The following is a 27,374-nucleotide window of genomic DNA, read 5'->3' as shown; positions in this document are numbered from 1 at the left end:
GACGAGGAGGGGGAGGGTGCGGGGGGGGAGGGGGTGGGGAGTGGGGGGGGGGGGGCATTACTGTAGCATCACTCTATTTCACCGGCTGCCATCAAGCATGAAGAAGAGGGCGGGATCGGGTTCCGTGTGGGGCCCACAGGCGCCGGGCTGTGAGGACATGACATGCATGGAGACAGAACGTATTAGACGGATTAGGGGGCTTGTGGTGGTTAAAGAAATAAATGAATAAAAAGAATTGTAAAGATTACCTGCAGAGCTTATGGTGTGTGTGATCTTTGGGTTCGGTTGTAGACCACAATGGAACAGAATAGAATAGAATAAGATAGAATAGAACATGTCTGTAACCACGTGTAACAGGTGTAGTACACAAAAAAATGCAAACATGAATCAGGGAATCATACACAAACACAAATGTAACAGATATGTGTGTGTGTGTGTGGGTGTGTGTGTGTGTGTGCATATATACAATTTTCCTTGTGCAATCGCCTGCTCACTTTCATACACGCACACCCACACACTTAAACCGCCCCCCTCCCAAGCCCCCACCCCCGAACACACACATACACAGTATATTAAATGCGTGTAGCTCTCATAGACGCCACACATTGCGTATGGAACTGATGACTAGATGTACATTTAACCCTTTCACTGCCAAACTCTAATATATGCAGCAGCTAGGTAGAGGACCCATGTCACTGAAGGGTGACCAGATCATGGGTCTGTTATCGATGAACCCACTGCTCTTTATGTTCGGTGGCAGGATAGGCCATATTTTCTACACATCACAGGGGGAATCCCCAGCTATTCCTAGACACCGTATTTCTGTGTTTATAGCACAAGGGAATTTTGCACTCTAAATTGACTGGTGGTGAAAGGGTTAAGAATGTTTGTTGGTTGTACAGTTCTCTTTGATTCACTCTGGGTTGGCTCGTAAGATAGAGACATTGAATTCTTTCGGAAAAGAAGCTATTGGCGAAACGATCGGTTGTGGTCCAAATAATTTTTGCCCGACGAACCCAGGGCAACAACATCTCAGAAATTCTCATGGCTAGATATGGTTCACCCTGACTGACTGACTGACTGACTCAGTGTGCCTTTCTGAGTAGCCGCTTGTTGCATAAAATTTGTCAACCAGGGATGGTAGTAGAAAAGACCCGATAATCTTGGTCGCAGAAGACAGGAGTTTCTTCCTTCTTCAGAGAGGGATGACTGGGGTCGGTCTGAATCAAAGTCTTTTTTTTTTTTTTTTTTTTTTTTTTTTTTTAATGTCCTCAAGAACTTTATCTCCTCTTCACCGTATTGACATTTTGTGAATAAAGTTATTTCAGTTGCAGCTGTTTCGTAATGATTATTTGCCCTGTGAAAACAACGACAACAATAGCAACAACAACAACAAAGAAAGAAAGAAAGAAAACGGCAGTGATACCAAAGGAATTACCACAGAGACGTGTGGACAACAGTTTATGTGCCTGTGTTAGAGCGGCGCGTGCTGGCACAGAGTCAAAGAGGGATAGGCAGAGGGGGTAACGCAGGGTGTGTGGGGTGGGGGGGTTGCGATGAAGGAGGTTGAAATAGGAGACGGTGAGGAGCGGGTCACATGACGCGGGTGGCTGAACAAGCAGCAGAAAGGCTCACCTTTCTGAGGCCTTCCCAAGCGTCAGCAAACTCAGGTAAACACACTTACAGATAGCCACAGACACACACACACACACACACACACACACACACACACACACACACACACGAGCGCACGCGCGCACACACACACACACACACACACACACACGAGCGCACGCGCGCACACACACACACACACACGCGCGCGCGCGCACGCGCGCACACAGACTCTGATGGTGGTGGGTTCATCATCCTCATGTATGATCATCTCAAAGGGTAATGCTTTTTCTATCTCTCTCGTCTCCACATTCATCCATCTCTGTTGACGTTCCGTGTTGCCGCCCACAGTGTAATGCTTCTTAGAACTATGATAAACTGTGTCGGGAATCATCCACAATATACAAGGAAAACCGATGGTCCCGAGTGCATATAGAATGGCGCACGTAAAAGAACCGACGGCAACAAGATTCACAACATAAGATGAAGCCCATTTCCTTCGATAAAGAAATAAAGTAAAACCTCAACCCAGTTCCTAACGAACAGTAACCCGAAACATCAGCACAGAGCAAACCACTCCCAGTACCCTCCGGCCCCCCGACCCTTTTACTCTCCCTGTCTGTGAGCATGTATCTAGCTCTTCAGAGAGTGAAACATCTATCGTGTGAAGTTTAACAACCTATCTGCTTGCGTGCCTCGATAAGGTATCATGCTTTCAGAAATGTAATAGATCTACATGAAAATTACTGTTTTGTACTGTTTAGTTTCTTATTGTATTACTTACAGGTACACAAATAATTATGTGTGCATGCACTCAAGGCCTTACTAGCGCGTTGGGTTATGCTGCTGTCAGGCATCTACCTAGGAGATGTGGTGCAGTGTACAACTATGGCTTTGTCCGAACGTATTGACGCCTCCTGAGAAACTGAAACTAAAACTGAAGTCACAGCTTGTTGTGTGTGTGTGTGTGAAATTAGAGCTGCTATTTCCCTGGGAAAGTGCGTTGCAAGGTGCCATATTCAGTTCATTTACGGATGGGATCTTTGCTGCCGCATCCACAGCACCTTGAGTTTCCCCCTCGAAAAGCAAAGGCTGAATTTACATTTTATTTGATTTGATATGGATACTTATATAGCGCCTATCCTCGGTCGGAGACCAAGCTCTTAGCGCTTTACAAACTCGGGTTCATTTGCACAACAGGCTGCCTACCTGGCTAGAGCCGACTGACGGCTGCCATTGGGAGCTCATCATTCGTTTCCTGTCATTCAATCAGAATTGTCTGTTATTCTTGGCAGAAACTTTTTCCATATTGACTTTGCCTTTTTTTTTTAGTATATTTCTCTGAGTATTGTTGTTTAAAGTTATGCAGGTTCAGGTTGATTCATTGATTCCCGTCCTAGTGCAACTACGAGTTTAGATTTAAGGAAATTAATAATAAATATTTATTTGGGAAAAAAAAGCTTATAGATTGATGCGTGTGCATGTTACTGACAGGCAGTGAGACAGAAACATGCTTCTAGCTCCTCCAAACTGGATCGGTCTCCACACCCTGCAAGATCGATCCAATATTATTTGCGTAAAATCGATAAAACGTTTCTATTTGCAAGTGTATTTGTACACTCATGGTGTATGGATCTGTGTGTGTGTGTGTGTGTGTGTGTGTGTGTGTGTGTGCTTGCGATCGTGCGTGCGTGTTTGTACGTTTCACAGAGAGAGAGGTGGGAGGGGGGGGGGAGAGATAAAGATATGACATTTTCAGCGGGGAAGCTGTCCAATAATGCAATCATTTATTTCAGACTTTGACATGGCCGCGGCGTTTCATTGTGCGCAAAGTCAAAGTGACAACTTGGCATTGACACAGCCCGTAAAAATTGAGAACTGCAAGGGGGGTGGGTAAGGGGGACATGGGGGGGTGGGGGGTGCGGAGGTTAGAATTTAGACATTCATTATCCACCTACTCTCCCTCCTTCCCTTTCCCCTGCTATCCCTCCTTCCTCACCCTCCATCATCTCTACCCTTACCCCCACCTCTCGACCCTCTTCCTCTCCCTGTCTGTGAGCATGTATCTGAGTAGTTCTTCAGGGTGTGAAACATCTATCGTGTGGAGCGGAGTTTAACGACCTATCTGCTTGCGTACCTTGAGGTCATGTTGTACAGTGCTAGGGTCTTGGTGTTGTGAAGGTTTCGTTGTTCAGTGCTAGGGTCTTGGTGTTGTGAAGGTTTCGTTGTTCAGTGCTAGGGTCTTAGTGTTGTGAAGGTTTCGTTGTTCAGTGCTAGGGTCTTGGTGTTGTGAAGGTTTCGTTGTTCAGTGCTAGGGTCTTGGTGTTGTGAAGGTTTCGTTGTTCAGTGCTAGGGTCTTAGTGTTGTGAAGGTTTCGTTGTTCAGTGCTAGGGTCTTGGTGTTGTGAAGGTTTCGTTGTTCAATGCTAGGGTCTTGATGCTGTGAAGGTTTCGTTGTTCAGTGCTAGGGTCTTGATGCTGTGAAGGTTTCGTTGTTCAATGCTAGGGTCTTGGTGTTGTGAAGGTTTCGTTGTTCAGTGCTAGGGTCTTGATGTTGTGAAGGTTTCGTTGTTCAGTGCTAGGGTCTTGATGTTGTGAAGGTTTCGTTGTTCAGTGCTAGGGTCTTGGTGTTGTGAAGGTTTCGTTGTTCGAAGGGGTGGGAAACATCTGTCACTTGCTGGTGCAGAATATACCCTGATCAGCCCCCCCCCCCCCCCTCCACACACACACCCCTTCTGAGGAACTGTAAGCTTACAAAGTTCTCACAGAAAGTACCTCGCGTTGTACCCTTGTGCAGATCTGTCATTGAAGGTGTACAGGTGCTTGGTTCTAACGTTCCTTACACCTTCTCTTTGAAAACAAGAACGTCAAAACTGGATGCATTACTGGTGATGGTTTTTGTTGTTGTGTTGTTGGGTTTTTTTGTGGGGTTTTTTTTTATGTAATCTTAATCACCAACTGTGTTGTTTGTTAATTTTGAAAGTTAACCATATCACATAGGTTTGTTTTTTTTAACAATCCATCCTCTCCCTCTTTGCCCCCCGCCCCCCTCCTCCCCTCCTCCCTCCCCCTACTCTCCATTCCTCCCTACACAACTGCCCTTTCCCCCCCATGGCTGCGTCAATAAAACCAGCTGCCGTAACAGCCAATGTTGCCCTTTGGGAAAACATCTGAAAAGACATGGCAGTCGTGTTGTAGTTGGTGATCTTTACCCTCCATACCCTTGGCCCTCACCCCCACCCTCACTCCTTCCCCAAACACACACACTTCAGAAAGAAAAGAAAAAGAAAAGAAAAGAAAAAAAAACACTTCCTCTTGTCGCTTTCCCTCCCCAAACCCCACCCGTCTCGAATGAGTGGAAACCCCATAAACAGCGATGTGGCTCAGGACGACACGGGGCGTGATAGGTCGGGTGGCGGGGGATGGGAGGCGGGTTGGGGTGTTGGGTATGGGAAGGCATATTGCAAGAAAAACACGTGCATTGCCGCTGCTGACTGTGTCTGTTGGTGTAGGGTGATAGGTTTACCTGTCTACCGCCTGACACCATGTATCATAGCCCGCCCTCCCCCGCCTCCCCCCCAACACCTGGCCCTCCCATTTCATGCGCTCTTATTTCTTACATTAAAATGCACGCGTGGCTCGCGTGCACGATCACACACACACACACACACACACACACACACATACATACATACACGTGCGTGTGCACAGTTTCAAACGGAGATTTTTTTTTTCAGTTTCTCCCGAGGGAGGGCTTGAGAAAAAAAAAGAGAAAAAAAAAAAGCTTGAGAAAAGGAGAGAAAGCTGGGGGAAAAGACACAGACATTATTAAGAGAGAGACAGAGACAGAGAAGAAAAGACAGAAAACAGAAAGACGAGAAAAAGAAGCTGAAACAGAAGGTCCGTGAACGTTGTTCCAGTCGACAGGAGTGAAAGCAGCACACAGAGCTGTCCTCGCCATGCAGTAGCCGGCTGCTGTGTAGAAAGGTCACGCCACTTGGAAAGGTGGCTCTTCACTGCTTCTGATGTCCTCTACTGTGTCTCCTTCGGGGGCAAACAGAGCAATAAGAATGGAGACCGGTAGAATAACACGGAAATGTCATGGATGTTAATTGTATGAAGTCAGCACACACACACACACACACACACACACACACGTGCGCGCGCGCGCGTGGGAAATTCGAGATGCTCTCCCCACAGAAGTACCACAACTGAGCCATAACTGCATCCTCCCCCCCACCCCCACCCCTTCCTCTTCCCCCTCCTCCCCTTCCCCCCCAAAAAATAATGATGATGATAATCACTATCATTACCATCATCTTCTTCTTTGACACCAACAACAGATACCAGACAGAAAAATTAACACCATGGTTTGACCAGTTCGTGATGTTATTTCACTCCTCTCCCTCGTCCTCGACCCCCCATACCACACCACACACCCCACCCCCCTCCTCCTCACCTCTCCCACCTCTGTTTCCAAGGCGGAGACGTGTGTTTGGGTGCAGAACGGAGCGCTCGTGTTTCAGCAGCTGAGCCAAGGAAGCTGGGTACACGTCATCATTACTCAGCATGGCTGGGGTTGTTGTTTTTTTCCGGGGGAATGGGGGCTGGGGATGGGGGGGGAGTTCACCCGACATTTTGCATTTCTGTTTCTCTCGACTTGACCTCCCTACTGGTAACCTCTCTTCTGCACTGTTCTCACGTCTATCTGTGATGCGAGAGTTTTTATCTTTTGTCTGTTTTTGTGTGCATGGGCGATTTCTGTCGGTCTCTCAGTTTTTTGTGTTGTTGTTGTTGTTTTCTCTGTCTTTGTCTGTCCTGACTCGATCTCTCTTTCTCTCGATCTCGTTCTGTCTCGCGATCGCATGCTTACTGGTTTGCTGATAACCCCCCCCCCCCCTTGCCTCCCCCCCTCTCTCTCTCTCTCCCTCTCCCTCTCTCTCTCTCTCTCTAGCTATCTCTCCCCTGGCGTTATCATCTTTTTGGGATGGGAAAATAGTTCGTCCGAGCGACCGCCTTTGTATCATGTGTGTTAGTGCGTTTCTTTCTTTGCGAACCTGTGTAAGCATGCGCTCTCGTGGGTGCAATTATGCGTGCAGTTGTGTGTGCTTGTGGGAGGAGCATCTCTTTGTGTGTGTGTGTGTGTGTGACTGAGAGAAATTGAGAAAGAGGTGGGGGTGTGAGAGAGAGAAAGTGTGTGTGTGTGTATGTGTGTTATCGTGTATTTGTGTACCGACGTATGCGCGCGTGTATTCTTCAGTATGAGTGGTGAGTGCGTCTTCTTGTGTACACGCCTCTGTGGATGCGTTGTATGCATGCGTTCGTCGTTGACAGAGAGCAATAGTGCGTGCCGTCCACCCTTCGAAGTTCTGCCTGTTCCTTTCGCACAGCAAAAGGAGAGAGCTGTGTGTGTGTGTGTGTGTGTGTGTGTGTGTGTGTTCGTTCTTTTGCTTAACGTCTATCCACATTTATGATTTTAGACGAAAAATGTGTGTGTGTGTGTGTTAATGCGCGCGCATGCATGTGTACGTATCTTCAGTGTGTGTGCCAGCGTATGGGTGTGTGTGTGTATGTGTGTGTGCGCGCGTGCGCGCGCGTGTGTGTGTGAGAGAGAAAGGTCAGCCCCCCCCCCCTACCCCTCTTGCTTCCCCCCCCCCCCCCCACTCCCCGAGGGGCACAGGTATAGCAGCACCAAGAGGAGAGAGAGCAGAGGGCAGACGAGATTGCCAGCTTTCTGACTACTGACCTCCGACTGTCAGCTGAGGTCTGTCGGGTCTCTCACTCTGTGCTTGCCCTGCAGCAGTCTGATCATAATCGACATGCCAGACAAAGAGCTTGGCCAAAAAGGGGGATGGATGCATGTGTCATTTGTTTTTTGTTTTTTTGTTTTTTTCCCTTTGTCGTTGTTATTGTACCGTCTTTCTCGATCTCTCTCTCTGTCTCTCTGTCTCTGTCTCCCTCCCTCCATCTCCCTCTCTCTCTCACTGCCTATCTCCTGTCTCTCTGTTTTCTCTTTATCACATTGCGTCTCTCTCTCTCTCAGTCTGTCTCTTCTGCCCTCTGTCTGTCTGTCTGTCTGTCTGTCTGTCTCTCTCTCTCTCTCTCTCTCTCTCTCTCTCTCAGTCTGTCTCTTCTACCCTCTGTCTGTCTGTCTGTCTGTCTGTCTGTCTGTCTGTCTGTCTGTCTCTCTCTCTCTCTCTCAGTCTGTCTCTTCTACCCTCTGTCTGTCTGTCTGTCTGTCTGTCTGTCTCTCTCTCTCTCTCTCTCTCTCTCTCTCCCCTCTCTCTCTCTCAGTCTGTCTCTTCTACCCTCTGACTGTCTGTCTGTCTCAGTCTCTCTCCTATGCATCCGTCTCTTTCGCTCTCCCCCCCCCCCCCCAACCCTCTCTCTCTCTCTCTCAGTCTGTCTCTTCTACCCTCTGTCGGTCTGTCTGTCTCAGTCTCTCTCTCTCTCTCTCTCTCTCTCTCACCCCCCCCCTCTCTCTCTCTCTCAGTCTGTCTCTTCTACCCTCTGTCTGTCTGTCTGTCTGTCTGTCTCAGTCTCTCTCCTATGCATCCGTCTCTCTCTTTCGCTCACACACACACACACACGTGCGCGTATAATCATGTCTGTGTGTCTCGTGTATGATACAGAGATGTAATATTGTAGTACTGACTCAGTCAAATCAAAATTGTGTAACAGAGAGACAAGTCAAGGGCGAAGCAAGACCAGTGAGACGGGGTGGGGGGTGGTAGGGGGTGGGGTTAGGGATGGCCGGGAGAGAGAAGGAGAGAGAGAAGAAGGCAAGAGAAAAGAACAAACAAAAAACAGGAAAAATGTGTCAGTGTCAGTTTCTCAGTTCAGAACAGCGGCGGCTCGGTTCACACACACACACACACACACACACACACACACCACACACACACACACACACACACACACACACCACACCACGCCACACCACACCACACCACACACACACAGTGAGTTGAGTTACAGTTCTGCATCCCTGCATCAGGATTCAACTGCAGCGACAGACAGACACTCTGGCATCATTCCAGACAGTGTCAAGCATCACTTCCTGACACACCGCGTCTGCCAAACACTGACACTGGGGGGAGAAGGAGAGTAGTGGAGAGTTGGGTGTGGGGGCGGGGGCGGGGGACTTTATTTAATTCGGTTAATGACGTAAGGACATGATGGCCTCTTGCGCTCGTGGTGGGGTCCCGTGAGCAAACATTTCAAAGCATCTTTTTAAGATTGTGTGTATGTCATACTCTCTATCTGTCTGTCTGTCTGTCTCAAGATATATATATATATATATATATATATATGTGTGTGTGTGTGTGTGTGTGTGTCTTCTTTTGACTTACATATATATATATATATAGAGAGAGAGAGAGATTTTTTTAAAAATCTATTTATTTATAGTCATCTCTTTCATTCCCGCAGCATGTGTCAGGTTCGCATGGCTTGATCATCGCATCGCGTTGGGTCTACCTTCTGTGCTGTATTGAGTTCTGGCTGTTGTTGTTTTTGTTTGTTGACTCACTTGTGTAAACAAAGTGAGTCTATGTTTTAACCCGGTGTTCGGTTGTCTGTGTGTGTGTGTGTGTGTGTCCGTGTGTCTGTGTGTCCTGTGTGGTAAACATTAACATGGACATTTTCTCTGCAAATACTATGTCAGTTGACACCAGATTTGGCATAAAAATAGGAAAAATGCAGTTCTTTCCAGTCATTTTGTTTAAAACAATATTGCACCTCTGGGATAGGCACAAAAATTTTTAAAAAATTAAGCCTAATTATATGCAAACTGCATTTACTGTTATATTTATATTTTTTGTATTCTCTAAACTTGGCACTTTGATCTGATATTCTGACCCAACAACAAGAGCAGTCATTATTATCATTTTTTGTTCAAACAGGAACTTCTTTTGCGAAGCATGGAAGTTTTATTTATTTTGCAAACGTTTTGGTGCAGATAGTAAAAAAGGGAAATTACTCTGTAATTAATGCTAGGGGACTTAATTCGCTTTAAACTGATCTTTCTCATCTTAAACATTACATTTTGAAATTATACTCAATACATAAAAAGCTTGGATTTTTTTTTTTTTTTTTTAAGTGTATCACAAGTGAGTCTTGAAGGCCTTGCCTCTCTTGTTTCTTGTTGATTTTGTTATGTTGTTGTGTTTAGGTGGGGTTTTTTGTGTGTGTGGAGGGGGGGGGGGGCGGTATGTAGCGTGTATGGATCAGTACGAACGTTTTTACGCCTTCTTGAAACTGCGACTGATTTCAAAACCACACAAAAAAGATATGTCCGATGTTATATAACGGTTGATGACTAACCGCATATTTCATTGATGATGATGATAAGAATAAGAAGACGATGAAGGAAAAGAACAAGAAGAAAAAGAACAAGGATTATAGACAAAAGGAGAGAGGCAGATAGGAGAGAGAGTGTGTGTGTGTATGTGTGTGTGTGTGTGTGTGTCTTTCTGTTTGAGTGTGCTGTCGTGAGAGAGAGAGAGAGAGTGTGTGTGTCTTTCTGTCTGTATGAGTGTGCTGTCGTGAGAGAGAGAGAGAGAGAGTGTGTGTGTGTCTTTCTGTCTGTATGAGTGTGCTGTCGTGAGAGAGAGAGAGAGAGAGAGAGAGAGTGTGGGTGTGTGTGTGTCTTTCTGTCCTTATGAGTGTGCTGTTGTGTGTGAGAGAGAGAGAGTGTGTGTGTGGCTGTGTGTGTATGTCTTTTTGTCTTTATGTGTGTGCTGTCGTGAGAGAGAGAGTGTGTGTGTGTGTGTGTCTTTCTGTCCATGTATGAGTGTGCTGTCTTGAGAGAGAGAGAGAGAGATTGTGTGTGTGTGTGTGTGTGTGTCTTTCTGTCCATGTATGAGTGTGCTGTCTTGAGAGAGAGAGAGAGTATCTTTCTGTCTGTATGAGTGTGCTGTCGTGAGAGAGAGAGAGAGAGAGAGAGAGAGAGAGAGATTGTGTGTGTGTGTGTGTGTGTGTGTTAATCATCGGAGAGAAAGAGGTAGGGAATATTTTTTACATGGGAAGAGCATAGACACGGAACTGAAGGGGAAAACCCGCTGCAGCCTCTTTCCTTCCGTTTTTTTTTTTTTTTTTTTAATCTGGAAATTCGCAAGCGCTTGCTCATGCGCATACTTGCGCGCACTCACGTACACAGCTAACCCGCACGAGCAAGCGCATGCACGTGCTATGACAAATGGATTATTCTTTTTTCAGTTTTGTGGAAGCTTGGTTGTGACTGTGCCTTCAGTCTCTGTGGGCAGGCGTGAGTGTGGGTGTGCGTCTGAAAGAAAGACTGTGTCAGTGTTGGTGGTAGTGTGTGTGTGTGTGTGTGTGCATGTCAGTGTGTATCAGTGTGTGTGTGTGTGTGTGTGTGTGCGTGCGCCACAGCTGGAAAAGTGAGAAACCGGCCCCTCCCGCCCTTTCGACTGTTTTCTACACACACTTCCCCACACATGCGCAGACCCATATCCCTACCCCATCCCCCACATTCCCCCTTCTCTCTCTCTCTCTCTCTCCCTCCCTCCCTCTCTCTCTCTCTCCGAGTGTCTTTCTGCCCCCCCCCCCCTCTGCCCCACCCTCTCTCTCTCCCTCTCGAAATGTGTTTTGTTTGCACTATGTTATGATAGGGGCTGTTGGCCTAAGTCATTAAAAATCATTCATTGTTCTCTCTCTCGCTCTCTCTCTCTCTCTCTCTCTCTCTCTCTCTCTCTCCCTCCCTCCCTCCCTCCCTCTCTCTCTTGATGTTGCTGTGAATTAGACTCTCACATTTTTCTTCTTCTCTCAATTATTTTTCTTGCCCAGTGGGCCGGATGTAAATAAGTACTTTGTGTTTACTCCTTTACCCTCGTAAAACTGACAAAATTTCGTTCTCTCTCTCTCTCTCTCTCTCTCTCTCATACACACATACACACGCGCGCGCGCACATACACACACACACACGCAAGCACCGGCACAATTTGACTGAATAACATTGATGAAGGCCAAAAGCTGCCATTTCACACACCCCTCTCACTCCACCGCCGAATCCACAGCTCCACCCCCAGACGACGTACAGAACCCACACCGGCGACGACGAAATCGAGGCAGTGAGTAGAATGTATAGTGAGTGCAGGAATGAAGGAACAGTTTATTTGTGCACGTCTCATGTGCATCTCACCTGCACACGTTCACACGGCTATATGGTTCCAGTAGGGTGTGGTGGGGGAAGGGGGTGCGGGGGGTAGTTGGCACGTTGGGTTGTGGGTTGTTGCAGAGGAAGAAGTTGGGGGGGATTTGCCAGTGGGGTAGGGGGTGGGGAGTGAAAAGGCGTTCGCCTCCTCTTCGCTGTGACTCATTTTCTTTCTTACATGTAATCGCAATGCCGACCTTGCTTTTTTTTTTTTTAATCATTTTCCACCTTTTTTTTTCCTTCTTTTTAAAAAAATTTTATTTTAAATTCCCGGCGGAATACCCGCCCACTCTTGCCTCCTTGTCTTCTTCTTCCTTCACTCACTCATCCCTTCTAATCTGGTTCTGAACGTATGTATACATAGTTATCTCTCCCTCTCCCCCCCTCTCTCTCTCTCTCTCCCTCTCCCTGCCTCTCTCTCTCTCTCTCTCCCTCTCTCTCTCCCCAGTCTCTCTCTCTCTCTCTCTCTCTCTCTCTCTCTCTCTCTCTCGCTTTCTTACTCTTTCCCTCTCTCTCTCCCTTTCAGTCTTTCTTCCCTCATTTTCGTTCACTCCATTCGTCTCTCAAAATCTGCCAGTCCCGAACACACAATCATGGACGCTCCCGAACAACACACAAGTGTACGCGCGTGGGCCTCCCACACATTACCCCTCACCCCTTTCTCTCTCTCTGTCTCTCTCTGTCTCTCTGTCTCTCTCTCTCTCTCTCTCTCTCTCTCTCTCTCTCTGCCCCCACTCTCTATATACACGCACGTACAGTGCTTTCTTCTCAGTAGCTCTCAGTATGTCTCTGTTTATTTGTGTGTGCAATGTCCTCGATTGCTGATCAAGCAATGCACGCAAGCACCACACACACACACACACTGACATGGGAAAAGGGCGGATACAGAAGGGGAAAACACGCACACACACACACACACACACACACACACACTGATGTACGCACGCGCACACACACCTAACACACACGTGCGCGCGCGCATGTACACACACACACACAAACACACACACACACACACACTGATGTACGCACGCATGCCCACACACACCCTGCACACACGTGCAAGCGCACGTACACACGCACACACACACACACACACACACACACACACACAGAGTAGAAATGCATCACACATTCGTCTGTTGTTGCTACGTTGCTGTGGTTGGCGTCTTGTGCGTGTACAGGCGAACACTTCGACCATTTTAACAACACAGGAAGACTGTTTAGCACAAGGCCTATTTTTCCTCCTCCATTCCCCATACCCCACCCCCCAGCCTCATGAGTCTTCTGTCTCTCCCTCCCTTTCCCTCATCTTTCATAATTACACCTTGTTATGTTTGCAGTGTCTTTAAAAAGATATTAAATAAATAATAAAATATATGTATGTATATATATATATATATATATATATATATATATATATATATATGTGTGTGTGTGTGTGTGTGTGTGTGTGTTTGAAACTGAGGATGTCTGAAGCATAAACAATGCGAATGAGTCACAGTGTGTAGTGTGTGTCTTTCTGTCTTAACTTCTTCTTTTCGGTTGTCTTTCTTTCCTTTGTTTTTCTTTGTTCATTTGCCCCTGTTTTCTTCCTGTTTTTGTTCCTTTGCTTTTACCTGAGGGAGGGGTGTTGTGGTGTTGATTTTCGTGTGACTGTGGTGGGTGTTGGTGTTGTTAGTTTTACCTGAGGGAGGGGTGTTGTGGTGTTGATTTTCGTGTGACTGTGGTGGGTGTTGGTGTTGTTAGTTTTACCTGAGGGAGGGGTGTTGTGGTGTTGATTTTCGTGTGACTGTGGTGGGTGTTGGTGTTGTTAGTTTTACCTGAGGGAGGGGTGTTGTGGTGTTGATTTTTGTGTGACTGTGGTGGGTGTTGGTGTTGTTAGTTTTACCTGAGGGAGGGGTATTGTGCTGATTTTCGTGTGACTGTGGTGAGTGTTGGTGTTAGTTTTACCTGAGGGAGGGGTGTTGTGGTGTTGATTTTCGTGTGACTGTGGTGGGTGTTGGTGTTAGTTTTACCTGACGGAGGGGTGTTGTAGTGTTGATTTTTGTGTGACTGTAATGGGTGTTGGTGTTGTTAGTTTTACCTGAGGGAGGGGTGTTGTGGTGTTGATTTTTGTGTGACTGTAATGGGTGTTGGTGTTGTTAGTTTTACCTGAGGGAGGGGTGTTGTGGTGTTGATTTTCGTGTGACTGTGGTGGGTGTTGGTGTTGTTAGTTTTACCTGAGGGAGGGGTGTTGTGGTGTTGATTTTTGTGTGACTGTGGTGAGTGTTGGTGTTAGTTTTACCTGAGGGAGGGGTGTTGTGGTGTTGATTTTTGTGTGACTGTGGTGGGTGTTGGTGTTGTTAGTTTTACCTGAGGGAGGGGTGTTGTGGTGTTGATTTTTGTGTGACTGTGGTGGGTGTTGGTGTTGTTAGTTTTACCTGAGGGAGGGGTGTTGTGGTGTTGATTTTTGTGTGACTATGGTGGCTGTTGGTGTTAGTTTTACCTGAGGGAGGGGTATTGTGCTGATTTTTGTGTGACTGTGGTGAGTGTTGGTGTTAGTTTTACCTGAGGGAGGGGTGTTGTGGTGTTGATTTTTGTGTGACTGTGGTGGGTGTTGGTGTTAGTTTTACCTGAGGGAGGGGTATTGTGCTGATTTTCGTGTGACTGTGGTGAGTGTTGGTGTTAGTTTTACCTGAGGGAGGGGTGTTGTGGTGTTGATTTTTGTGTGACTGTGGTGGGTGTTGGTGTTAGTTTTACCTGAGGGAGGGGTGTTGTGGTGTTGATTTTTGTGTGACTGTGGTGGGTGTTGGTGTTAGTTTTACCTGAGTGTGGAGTGTTATGGTGTTGATTTTTGTGTGACTGTGGTGAGTGTTGGTGTTAGTTTTTCCTGAGGGAGGGGTGTTGTGGTGTTGATTTTTGTGTGACTGTGGTGGGTGTTGGTGTTAGTTTTACCTGAGTGTGGGGTGTTGTGGTGTTGATTTTTGTGTGACTGTGGTGGGTGTTGGTGTTAGTTTTACCTGAGGGAGGAGTGTTGTGATGTGTGCAGGTGGCAGGACGTACTTATCAAGTTTCCCAACAGTCTGAAGGCCTTGAAGACGCGGCGTAAACCCAACTACGTAATCAGCAACAACAAGGAGAATGTGAAGGTGAGACTCGCAGCACCTCATCTTAAACCTTTATTCTATTCTGTTCTATTCTATTTTGTTATTTCTTTATTTCTTTTCACAATGGTGATAATGTATGGGGGGAAAAAACGAACAATCTGTGATTATCACACTGATAATTGAGAATGATAACAATATTCATTATGATAATAATAAAAAGAGTAATAATGATAAGAGTAATTATAATAATGATGACGATAATAATGATAATAAACAATACGGAGAAGAAAGATGGTGATAATAATGATGATAATAACAATAATGATGATGATGATGATGATGACGACGACGTTCACCAGAACTTTAAACAGTCTTACCAGATGGCGACATGAGGACTGCCTGCTGTATCTTGTTCCCATGCTTTGTCACCTCTCTGGTTGTGTTCAGACTTTTTTTCTTCTTTTTCTTTCTTTTGTGTGTGTGTGTGTGTGTGTTTGTTCTTGTTGTTGTCCTGTGCATTGTGCTTTGTTGTACAGTATCATCGTCGTTTATTGCTGTGTTTACCGGTATTTATTCTGGAACGTTGGGTTGGTAATGTTTTCTTCTGAGTCGGAAATTTGTTACATGTACATTTTCCGGACACGCGCGCAACATCTGTCAGGGATCGATTTTATTTGGTCATGCGATCACTGGCGACACGTGTGCCTGTGTGATCGATCGAATGGTTGAGAGGCATGCGTAATCCCTGCATCACACTCACACACACACACACACACACACACACACACACACACACACACACACACACACACACACACACACACACACTCTCTCTCTCTCTCTCTCTCTCTCTCTCTCTCTCTCTCTCTCTCTCTCTCTCTCTCTCTCTCTCTCTCTCTCACTCTCTGGTCTGCGACTCCCCACATAAGAATGAGTTAGGTGAGACAACATGCTCATAATCCCGACCAGCCAGAATCGTTATTGAAGGTTTGAAGTTCAGTCTATAACGGAGGTAGTGTTCCCCCCCCAGTGGTAAGTGTATTTCGAAGTCGTTGGAAGTCACACTGTGGTTGCGCAGTCGGATCAATCATTGAGCCGCTGGTATATGAGAGGCCCAGCTGTGAGGGGAATTGCGCTGTGAGAGTAATCATCAACGGTGAATAAATAACAATGCTGGTTTATTCCGTGTTTAGCTGTCACAGAATGAGTGGAATTTTGTAGCTCGATCTTCATTAGGGACTCGGTACCATGGTGGGAGTTTTTATGTCCCCCAGTCTCGTCAACCATCTCCCTCACCACCATATTTAGCATGACTGTTCCCTGCTGAGTATCACCTCTCTGGTTGTGTTCAGACTTTTTTTCTTCTTTTTCTTTCTTTTGTGTGTGTGTTTTGTGTGTGTGTGTGTGTTCTTGTTGTTCTTGTTGTTGTCCTGTGCATTGTGCTTTGTTGTACAGTATCATCGTCGTTTATTGCTGTGTTTACCGGTATTTATTCTGGAACGTTGGGTTGGTAATGTTTTCTTCTGAGTCGGAAATTTGTTACATGTACATTTTCCGGACACGCGCGCAACATCTGTCAGGGATCGATTTTATTTGGTCATGCGATCACTGGCGACACGTGTGCCTGTGTGATCGATCGAATGGTTGAGAGGCATGCGTAATCCCTGCATCACACACACACACACACACACACACACACACACACACACACATACACACACACACACACACACACACTCTCTCTCTCTCTCTCTCTCTCTCTCTCTCTCTCTCTCTCTGGTCTGCGACTCCCCACATAAGAATGAGTTAGGTGAGACAACATGCTCATAATCCCGACCAGCCAGAATCGTTATTGAAGGTTTGAGGTTCAGTCAATAACGGAGGTAGTGTTCCCCCACAGTGGTAAGTGTATTTCGAAGTCGTTGGAAGTCACACTGTGGTTGCGCAGCCGGATCAATCATTGAGCCGCTGGTATATGAGAGGCCCAGCTGTGAGGGGAATTGCGCTGTGATAGCAATCATCAACGGTGAATAAATAACAATGCTGGTTTATTCCGTGTTTAGCTGTCACAGAATGATGAGTGGAATTTTGTAGCTCGATCTTCATTTGGGACTCGGTACCATGGTGGGAGTTTTTTATGTTATCTCGTCAACCATTTCCCTCACCACCATATTTAGCATGACTGTTCCCAGCTGAGTATCTTATGGGTGAGGAGTCCACAGCACTTCAGGTTTCTGGGGACATTACACACACACACACACACACACACACACACACACACACACACACACACATGTATATTTACACCACCACCACCATAAATGTTGATATCAGTGAATACGCTTTAGTGTTTCACGCGCACTTGCGTGTTTTTGTGTGTGTGTGTGTGTTTTTGGGTGGTTGTTTTTTGTTGTTGTTTTTTGTTTTTTTTTTGGGGGGGGGCGGTGGGGGTTGGGGTTTTTTTGGTTTTGTTGTTGTTGTTTGTTTGTTTTTTGTGTTTTGTTGTTGTTGTTGTTGTTTTTGATGGAATAAACCCACTTAGAATGTAGGTGTTGTTTCATCTAAATGAACCACTCGAAATCTTTTAGTTTGCGCATAAAAACGGATGATCAATAGTTCTGACAATGTGTCCTTCATTTTTTTTTCCTTTCTTTTTTTTTTCTGAAACACTTTTTCTGATATCACCATACTCACCCATATGCTGTGCATAGTATCAGCACAAGAACACTTTCATGGTGAAGCAGTTTTATGAAGAGTCAGCATGCTGTGTGTTTAACCCTTTCCCATTTGTTTCCCACGAACCCACAAAACACTGACGGTACGGCGTGGGAATGGGTTTGTCTGTTGGAACACCTGTCATCCGTGGTCTGACCTTTACTGTTTTGTGTTGCTGTGCTCTGTTATATCACCGCTGTGTCTGTACCTCCCCGCTCTTTCACACCACAGACCGGGTAGTATAATGTAGTGCTGCTGTTTGCAGTGCTGTCTGTTTTACTCCACATACCGTCACCGCCCCCACCACCCCACTATCACTCATTGTTCTCCTTCCCATCTATGTACACTCGTTTTCTGTCTGACTCTGTTTGTCGGCGTTTGTCTCCACGAGTTGTTCTCATCCTTCGCTTAATTATCTGTCTGTGTCTGCTTCTCTTTCTCACGGCGGCCAACCTCCATCCTCAGAGAAAAAGAAAAACGGAGAAAGCCACTTTGTTCATTTGACGGCATTAACTCTGTATGATGAGGGCCCACCACAAAAAAAAAAATATGAACAAAAGGACAGTTTGAGAAGCACACCAGGTCCTTCCAGTTCCATTGAAAGAGAGAGAGGGGAGGGGGGGGGATGGAGACAGAAGAAAAACAGTATAACGTGCGTTTCGACACATCGGAAAAAAAAGAGGGTAGTGTGCTCAGACAGATCTCTATATCCTGATATCGTTACTGATGGGAACATGGTTTATGTTGTTCATCTGTTTCTTTTAGTATTTGTGTACAGAATGGTTACACTGTTTGGGTAATGAATAAGAGTTGTTCATCTGTTTCTTTTAGTGTTTGTGGACAGAATGGTTACAGTGTTTGGGTAATGAATAAGAGAAGCAGGCCATACTCAGCTTTTCATGTTCGTTACAGGAATGGCAACCTTAGAACCACCACACCACAAACTCAACACAGAGAGAGTGTTTTTGAAAACTTTTGTTTGTTTGTTTTTTGTGGGGGTTTTGTTGTTGTTTTTTTGTTGTTGTTTGTTTTTTGTCTGGTTGACAGATCACTTTGTTTGAGGCGCTGTTTGTGAACAGCCTGAAGACAGAACTTATCTTTTTAGAAACCAGAAACAGTGCATCGGTCGTTTGATAGTGCGGTCGCTCTTTGTGTGTTAAAAAAATCTGTACAACTTTGATTTCTACTAGTTCTGCCGGCCATGCTCTGTTGTGTTATTAAATGTGTGCGTGTGTGTTTGCGTGTGTGTGTGCGCGCGTGCGTATGTGCGTGTGTGTTTGTGTGTGTGTGTGTGTGTGCGCACGCGCGCGCTTCCGCGTGCAGCCCAGCCAGAACGAAGAGAACGCCAAGAAGCCCCCTCCAGCCCCGGTGAAGAGCGAGGCCCCCCCACCAGCCTCAGACAAGTCCAGCAGCCGGCCCCCGCCAGGCACTGACAGCACGGACTCCCCGGCCCTTCCCACCACCTTCAGGGGCGTGCGCAGCCTGAAACACAAGGCCGACAAGGACCACCAGGAGGGGCTGCGGAAGAGCTCCTCCCTGCACGACCTGACCTCCTCTGACGACAAGGACACAGCTACGTCCCTGGCCTCCTCCCGCTTCCTCAGCTCTTCCGGGGACCAGCTGGACGCGCTGGACAGCCAGGAGGGCATCGGAAGGAAGCGGCGTGACGGCCAGTTCTCCACGGGGTCCAACTTCCGCGTTCCTCGGAACTCGTGCCCGTCCAGCTTCCAGTCCAGCGGCAGTGGCTCGGCGCTGGTACCTGCTGCCCCCCACTCCTCCACTCTCTTCAACTCCTCCAGCTCTCTGTCGTCCACGTCTTCCGGCAGCTCCGGGAGCAGCAGGGCGGCGGTGGAGGACAGACCCGGCACGTGCAGGACCACCAAGCCCAGGGAGCAGGGTATGCAGGGCAGCAGCCGTGAGGGCTCCGTGACGGCGTCCAAAGACGTGTCGGCCCCTCCGCCCATGGGTGCCGAGGGTGGTGAGCGGAGGGCGGTGTCCGTCACGGGCAGCGCTTCTTTCCGGCAGGATGCTGACGACCTGTCTCAGAGCCTGAGTGCCGATGAGACAGACAGTAACGAGACGGACGAACTCAAGGTGAGTCTTTTCGGTCCGTGTGTCTGTCTGTCTGTTCTGTCTGTCTGTTTGTCTGTCTGTCCTTGGATGAATGGGTGAAAAGGTCACTATAGACATTGTAGAAGCTGATTTACTAGTATACGTGTGGTGTTTTGTTTGGGTTTCCGATGTTGTGTGTGTGTGTGTGTGCTGTTCTTGTTGCTCTTGTTTGTTTGTTTTCCATTTGTCCCCCGTTGAATGATCCATTTAAGCTCGCCCAAACTGATGGAAAACGAAGAGTGTTCATATAACTTGCCTTTGTTTCTCTGTTGTTGTTGTTTTGTTGCAATGATTGTTGTAATTGTCGCTGTCGACGTCGTCATTGTTGTTGTGGTGGTGGTTTCTCCTCTAGCTTTTTTTTTTCCTCTGTGACAGAAGAGAATGAAACTATTGAAAATACTCAACAGGCTTGTTTGTCTCTTTTTCGTTTCCCTTCTGCAGTCTCGCTTCTTCATGTTTCTAATGTGTACATTGATATGTTTCTTTAAACTGCCATCAGCATGTCATTTCCATATGTGTTTGTGAATGTGCTGTTATTGTATGTTTCTTGCTTGTCTCCGAATTTCCATGTCGTTTGTCAGTCAGTTATGTGAACTTGCTGTATGCATCTATTTGTCTCCTCAAATGTTGGATATTCCTCGTTTGCATGACTGTGTATGTCTAGTTTAATCTTTTTTCGTGTGTCGTGTTTTCATTTTTATTCAGTCTTTCGTTTGTTTATTTGTAATTTCTTTCTTTCTGTCTATCTTTCTTTCTTTGTGTATTTTCTTCTTCTTTTATTTTTATTTTTACATCATTAGTGTTAAGAAGTTGACAGGCAGGTCATTGCAAAATGTATCTGTTGAGTCAATAATGCATAATTATGTGATTGCATGTAATGATCGTATATATCGCTGTACACTAACAATGGCATGCTCCTTTTCTTATTCTAACGATATACAGAAATCTGTGTCGTTTCATTCCACATTTCCAATTCCCGAAATCTCATATGGCATGTAATACTAGTCCTTTTTTTAAAAATTTGTCACTTCTATTCCAGAATTAGATATTTTTTTGTTTCTCTCTCTCTCTCTCTCTCTCTCTCTCTCTCTCTCTCTCTCTCTCTCTCTCTCTCTCTCTCTCTCCACACACACACACACACAGATAATGCGTATAACAGACACGCTCGCACCCAGAAAGAGTGGCTCGCTCTCTCTGTCTCTGTCTCTCAGTCCTTCTTTCTTTCTTTCTCTGTCACACACATACACGCGCGTGCGCGCACGTACGCATGCACGCACGCGCACACACACACACACACGCACGCACGCACACACACACACACACACGCGCGCGCGCGCGCGCGCGCACACACACACACATACATACACACACACACACCACTTTTTAACACTTGAAAGGTGGGGTGAAGGCACATTACTTTGTGTGCAATGGAGTGCAGACGTCAGGATTAGAGGATGGTTGAGTTGCTGGTTAATGTATATGTCTAGTGGTTTTTTGTTTTTGTTTTTTTGTTGTTGTTTTGTTAGTTTTTGTTTGTTTTTGTTTTTTTTGGGGGGGGGTTTGTTTGTTTTCTTCCAACTAGCTGACCTCGGACTTACCTGTGCCCTAAGACACCAGTAAAAGCATGTTTGCTTTTCCGGCCGTGTGATTACTGTTGAGGTTTTCCTTATCCTTGGTGAGAAGCCTGCCTGCCTGCACTGTAGCCAGCATCATCAATCATGCTGTATGCCTTTTCATCACGTCTCGGTTTCCTGGCTAGAAGATATACTGTCCAGATTTCGTCTTCTCTTCACGCTTCAAAAGGGGGAGGGCAGGCTAATTATTTTCTGTCTGCCGCACAGAGCTCTGCTGTTCTCCGGTGTTTTCACACTTAACTGTAAGGACAGAATAGTTGGGAAGTTGATTTATTTGGTTGAGGTTCTGTTGATACAAAATGTAAAAAAAAAAATTAAAAAAGAAAAAGTCATTGATGATTTATTGTAGAAAGTGAGTAGATTTTGACTTACTGAATATGATTCGTTCATGAACTGAAGATGGCGCTCTTGTAATGTTTTCAACCACCGAAATTTCAGGCGCCTGTTACTTATTCTGTCTTCGATTGGATGTTTGGGGGAATGCAGTAATCTTAACATATTTCTGTCACTGATTGGAGAGAATAATTTCTGTACAGTTCTGAATGCAGAAATTTTGTGCCCAACCAGTGTGCATTGCCATCACCGGGAGAGAGACACGCGACTTCAGTGTTCTTGTCTCTTGTACAAAGGCCGAAACTATACCATCAAAGCAACACACATAATATGAATTGGCTTTCCAGAAAGAGAGTGGAGGGGGATGTGTGTGTGGGGGTGGGGGGTGGGGGTGGGGGATGTACACCACGATGGAAACTGTTGGCAATGTTGAAAGATGAGAAGAATGGACATGACATAACTGTGCCACCGCAATGTCATACTGGTAGAACAGTCATGACGATGGCCATGCAATGACGCTGGACCATCAACTCAGCTCTGCTACCTTCTCACACAACCGCCCAGATAATTAGTGTCCGATATTGCCAGGGGGCAGATTTGACATGGGACACCTTTTGTCTCTCATATTTCTCTGTTCCAATTCGCACAGCTCCCCCAGTGAGGCGAGAATGCTTCGTCAAAACGCAGATTCACCACCTTTTCTCTGTCGGTGGAGTTTTTTTCTGCGGCCTTTTTTCGGGGAAATCTCTTTTCCTATCACGGCTTCTGTGAACGCTAAGTGCATGCTGTACTTGAAATCTCACGTGGCGTCTTTAGACTGGCACAAGGAGCCTGCCAATGCAGGCGTTTTGACTGGCCCCAGATCATCCTCTCAAAGTCTTGTGAAAGGAGGTGCACAATCTTAGCCCGATTAGAATCGAACCTCAGACCTTGAGCCTCTTGCATCCCTGCAGGCAGGCACTAACCACGCTTCAATGGGAACACTTGTGTTGGATTCAGGGTGGAGAAGCAACTTGTCAAGTTCAGTCAGTTGTACAGATTAAACTGCATATGAGTTTCTGAGGGTTGCACTGGCTGTAACGATATATATATATATATATATATATATATATATATATATATGTATATATATATATATATATATATATATATATATATATATATTGGTTTTGTTGTTTTTTAATACTTAATGTCAAAGCAATTGACAGGGCTTCGCGTGTAACTGAGATTCAAATTTCAGCACTGTATGCTTTAACAATGAGAAGGATGAAACGTTAGAAAGAAATGATGGAACGTTACAATGGGAATATACATAATGTGCAAATGTAAAGTTACATTGTCTGCCGATGTCCTGAACTCATTGCCATTGCGTAGTCAGAAACAGTAAGTGTTTAAACTCATTTATTTTGATGACAGTGAACAGTTCAATGGGTTTGTATTCACAAAATAAAAAAGTCACCGTGTTTGTGCCGGAGACTGTCAGTTTCTATGGACAATAAGACCTTTTGGATGTTCCAGTGTCGACACATTTATACCAATAACGATGAGGTTTCGTGTCACCATTTATACTCTGGTAACAGTAAGGCTCTTGTTTCAGTCTGTTTCTGTTGGAGGAGGGGGAGGGGGGAGCTTCTCTTAAAACACTGCCTTCTTTTCACCGTGAATAAAAATAGAAGGGAAAAAAAAGAGCTTCATTTGCTGCACGTGCTGACTGACTGGCGAGGGAAACAGTAAACCATCATCAGCCTTGGTTCTCTGTGATCCTGTGGTAGTGACAAGAAAGAGGTGTGTTGTCTGTGCGCGGTGAGCGCCATGACGGCACCCAAACAGCTCGTTATCTCCCCCTCCCTCTCTCTCTCTCGATCTCGCTCTCTCTCTCGATCTCTCTCTCTCTCGATCTCTCTCTCTCTCTCGATCTCTCTCTCTCTCTCGATCTCTCTCTCTCTAGTGCTACTAACCCGAGGTGTTTCGCTCCCTCACATGAAAGAGATAAAAGAAAAAAAAGTAAACAGAATCTGTTTTCCATGTCTTGGTGAGGATCTCCCGTGTTTCTTAGGGTGCCGCTGACGTGTAGCAGAAAAACACAGCACATGAGTTCGGATACAGGGCTTTTTTTTCTTTTTTCTTTTTTTTCTTTTTTCTTTTTTTTCCCTTTTTTTTCCTTTTTTTTTTGTATAGGAAAGAGTTCGGGGCTCAGCATTTGTGTGTTGTATGTGTGTGTGTGTCTGTGTGTGTTTGTGTGTGTGTGTGTGTGTGTGTGTGTGTGTGTGTTTAAGATGAGAAAAGGAGGGGAGATAGGGCGGGTCCGAAACAAACAGAACAACGTGGGTGGAAAGACAGAGCGGCAGTCAGAGGAGAAGTATTGCTGCAGTGAAGAATAAACATATGTCAGAGTCAGATCACAGGCCCAACGTCTGTGGAACTAGTAACCTAACTTTTTGACATGGATGAGCAACCGTAGTTTCTCTCAGAGGCTTTTTGTTGCCAAAAACCCTGTTTGTTCCTAATTGCTCCCTTCGCTGTTTTCTGGTGTGTGTTTGTTTCTGTACCCCCCCACCCCTCCACCGCCAGCCCTCTCAGTGTGTGTGTGTGTGTGTGTGTGTGTGTGTGTGTGAAAGTGCTGGAAAGTCGGTCAGGGTTCCCCATAAAAAAAAATAATAAAAAAAAGACAATAACAAAAGTTGGCACTCGTAGGCAATAAAGTACGTAACCTGAGTATGGTTGCATACATGTCGGTAACTCGCAGTACGGAGATGCATTTCCTCCACTAAACACCCCTTCTCGTTCTTTTTTCTTTGTGTGTGTGTGTGTTTGTTGTTGTTGTTGGGTTTTTGTGTGTTTTTTGTTGTTTTTTTACGAAATCATAATGACCGGTATAGGCATTTCATTTTGACATCTTTGCCTGTTGTGTTACTTTGGATATATGTATGCACATAATCAGAACATAATGCACATCCTCATCCTAAACATGAGAATACTGGACTGTACGACCCTATTCATGTGTACCGTTTTGGCTTCTCGTTTCTGCATCAAGCTTGCATGCTTACTCACTTACTGGCTTTTATGCTTTTTGTGTGTGCATGAAGAAACTCCATGCTTAAGCTGGGAATTTTTAGCAACGCGTAGGCATGGTGTGTAAGCATTTCCATGCATGTGATTGCCCTTGTACACACCAAAGAGGCACTGTGTTTGTGGACGTTTAATTCTATTTGAGGGCTGTTCCTTACTTGCTAGTTACCTCAGCTGAGAAGTTGGTGTGTTGCGGGCAGCTTTCTTTCTTAGTTCTTTCTTTTAGTTGTTTGTCCTCATTTACTTTTGCAAAATCAATTGGCTGATCAATCACAATAAATGATATGTAAAAAAAAAAAAAAAAAAAAAATCAAAAAAAAATCCAAGTCTTCGAAAATCGTTTGCAAAAGGAAATCAAATGGTTTGTCACACAATGTCCTTAGAATGTGAAGAAATATTTCAGGTTCTGCTATTTATAAGGAGCATAAACAGGGTTTCAATGGAATCGTGCGTATGTGGCAACAGAGAGCTTGACAAGACAGTTAAGATCACAGAAAGAAATTTGACAACAAATCGCTTCGCCTGTGATCAGAATCCCGCAAATGGCAGCTGCATAACTTGGATCAAAACTACTGGATTAGAGTGCAGTTTCTTCAACCTTTTATCCCATGCACGTTTGAGGAATGGCTCCATCGGAAGATTGGTTTATATTAAAATGATTTCCATAGACCTAAAGCAAACAAAACCCGAAGGCATGCTTGACAGTATACACAAGCAAGCAACACATGGCATGGGAGGTTACTGAATTTGAATATCAGTTAGATTGTAATCTATGGTTTTCTCCCAGTAGAGGCTCTAATTCTTAACTGGCTTTTCTGTTTGCTTCTAAACAAAGCGAGGGATTGTCGGACTGCTCACTTTGGTTGTCGGACGTCTCACGTGCACACAGAATCGTGTCGAATGGGAACATTGGCTAAACCAGTGCAGTGTTACTTCCGTTTATGAACACAATACTAATACATGGTCACCACCGCACTGACGTTTTACAACCGCTGTTTGTATTTTGGGAAGTGGTGATGGACACAGGTGTATAACAACATTGCGGAAATTTATACTTCATGGACCTCAGTCCACTTCCATTTCTCTAGCTCTGGCAGAAATGTATGGTGTACCTTACCTGACAAATGTCAGCAGCAGAAATGTCGCCACTTCTTTCACATTTGATATGAAACAGAAAAAACAATCTGTAACACACACACACACACACACACACACACACACACACACACACACACATTTACCAGATTGAATGCAAGGTTCCTCTGGCAGGAATTTATTGCAACCACTTATTATCTGGAGAGTACATACATTTCATAATCACCGTGTTTATTGTGTATGATCTTGACTTGTAAGCCGTAGCATGGAGACACACCAGCTGACCCTGTGACTGATGTTGTCTCTGGTCTAGATGGCACGAAGTTCGGAATTAGGTGCCTCTAGTAGAGTGCTTCCTTCTCCTGCTCCGTGTAATCCCGAGTCACCATCTTCGGCATACGAGGCAAGTATTGTCGCCATGTCTGCTGCTGTACCTCTTGAACTAAGATTTTTTTTAATGAAATAAGAACGACTGGCAGGCTGTGAGGGATGATAGAGACATATGATACTTTGTTTTGAAATTCAGAACACGCACATGTACGTTTGTCAATTGTTTTATTCCCTCTACACCTGGTACAGGACCACTCTGTTGTCTGTAAGATGACTATTTTCGTTTGGTTTGCTTGTGTTTACTGTTGAGAAGCAATGATTATGTATGTTCGTGTCAGTTAATTTACAAGCAAATGTAGAATGAGTTGATTTTCTGTTTAATTATTTCAAGGGAGTGTCATCTGAATCAAAGGGGTCTACCTCAAAAATTTATTCTAAGAATTATACAAAGCTATAGATAGCACAGGGATGCCTTGGTTTATTCTATTTTGGTGGATTTAAACATCTTTTTTGAAAATATATTATTGGAAGAGACTATTGATACCTTCACAGATGATAGCTAAACTTTGTTGTAGATTCATTGTATATTGTCTGTTTTTTGTTTATTGAACATGTTATTCTCGCGTTGTTGCAGTTCAGCTATGTTTTAATTTTTAGTTTGTTTTGTTCCATGGTAGAATGTGTGGATATATATATATATTTCATTTTCTTGAAATTTGGTTTGTGGCATTATGCAAGAAACAAAAAGCATCTTGTTATTTTGCGGTTGCTTTCCCTTTTCCATTTACTGCATTTCCCAGCATCCTCTTATCGTTTCCGTTTTTGCCCTTTTCCCCCCACACTGCATAAACAGGAGCCTGAAAACGATATATATGTATATATATGTATTCAAGATTGAGATGTCTGCACATGCCATTTGAGTGCTGCTGCTTCTCCCAACCACCCCCATTACTTTCCAAACCCCACCGCTTTCTGTTTTCCTTTTATGTCGTTGTTCACGAGGAGATTTAGTTTGTGTGATTTTCTTAGACTTTAGTTGAATGTTTGGAAAGAAGCGCAGTTGTTGTTCTTGTTTGTGTGTTTTGTTGTTTGTTTAAATAACTTTTTTTTTTAAATTCTATTCATTTTATGTGCATCATCACGCATCATTGAAAATTGTCTTCCTCTTTAATTAAGTTTATCATCTTTACTTCCTGTAACTCAGTTGCTC

General features: G+C 45.1%; 1 protein-coding gene across 1 annotated transcript in view; it reads left to right on the top strand.

The window, feature by feature from the left end:
• Positions 1–27,374, top strand: part of LOC143294629 (uncharacterized) — a 105,966-nt gene that overhangs the window by 31,871 nt on the left and 46,721 nt on the right. Inside the window, exons 5-7 of the mRNA XM_076606009.1 lie at positions 14,819–14,918; positions 18,915–19,685; positions 26,148–26,237. Coding sequence (XP_076462124.1) covers positions 14,819–14,918; positions 18,915–19,685; positions 26,148–26,237 — 961 coding nt within the window. The remainder of the gene's footprint in view (positions 1–14,818; positions 14,919–18,914; positions 19,686–26,147; positions 26,238–27,374) is intronic.

Source organism: Babylonia areolata, chromosome 1 (genome assembly GCF_041734735.1).
Source record: "Babylonia areolata isolate BAREFJ2019XMU chromosome 1, ASM4173473v1, whole genome shotgun sequence".
NCBI lineage: Eukaryota > Metazoa > Mollusca > Gastropoda > Neogastropoda > Buccinidae > Babylonia > Babylonia areolata.
The sequence above is the reverse complement of the archived record's forward strand: the minus strand, read 5'-3'. Positions and strand labels throughout refer to the sequence as shown.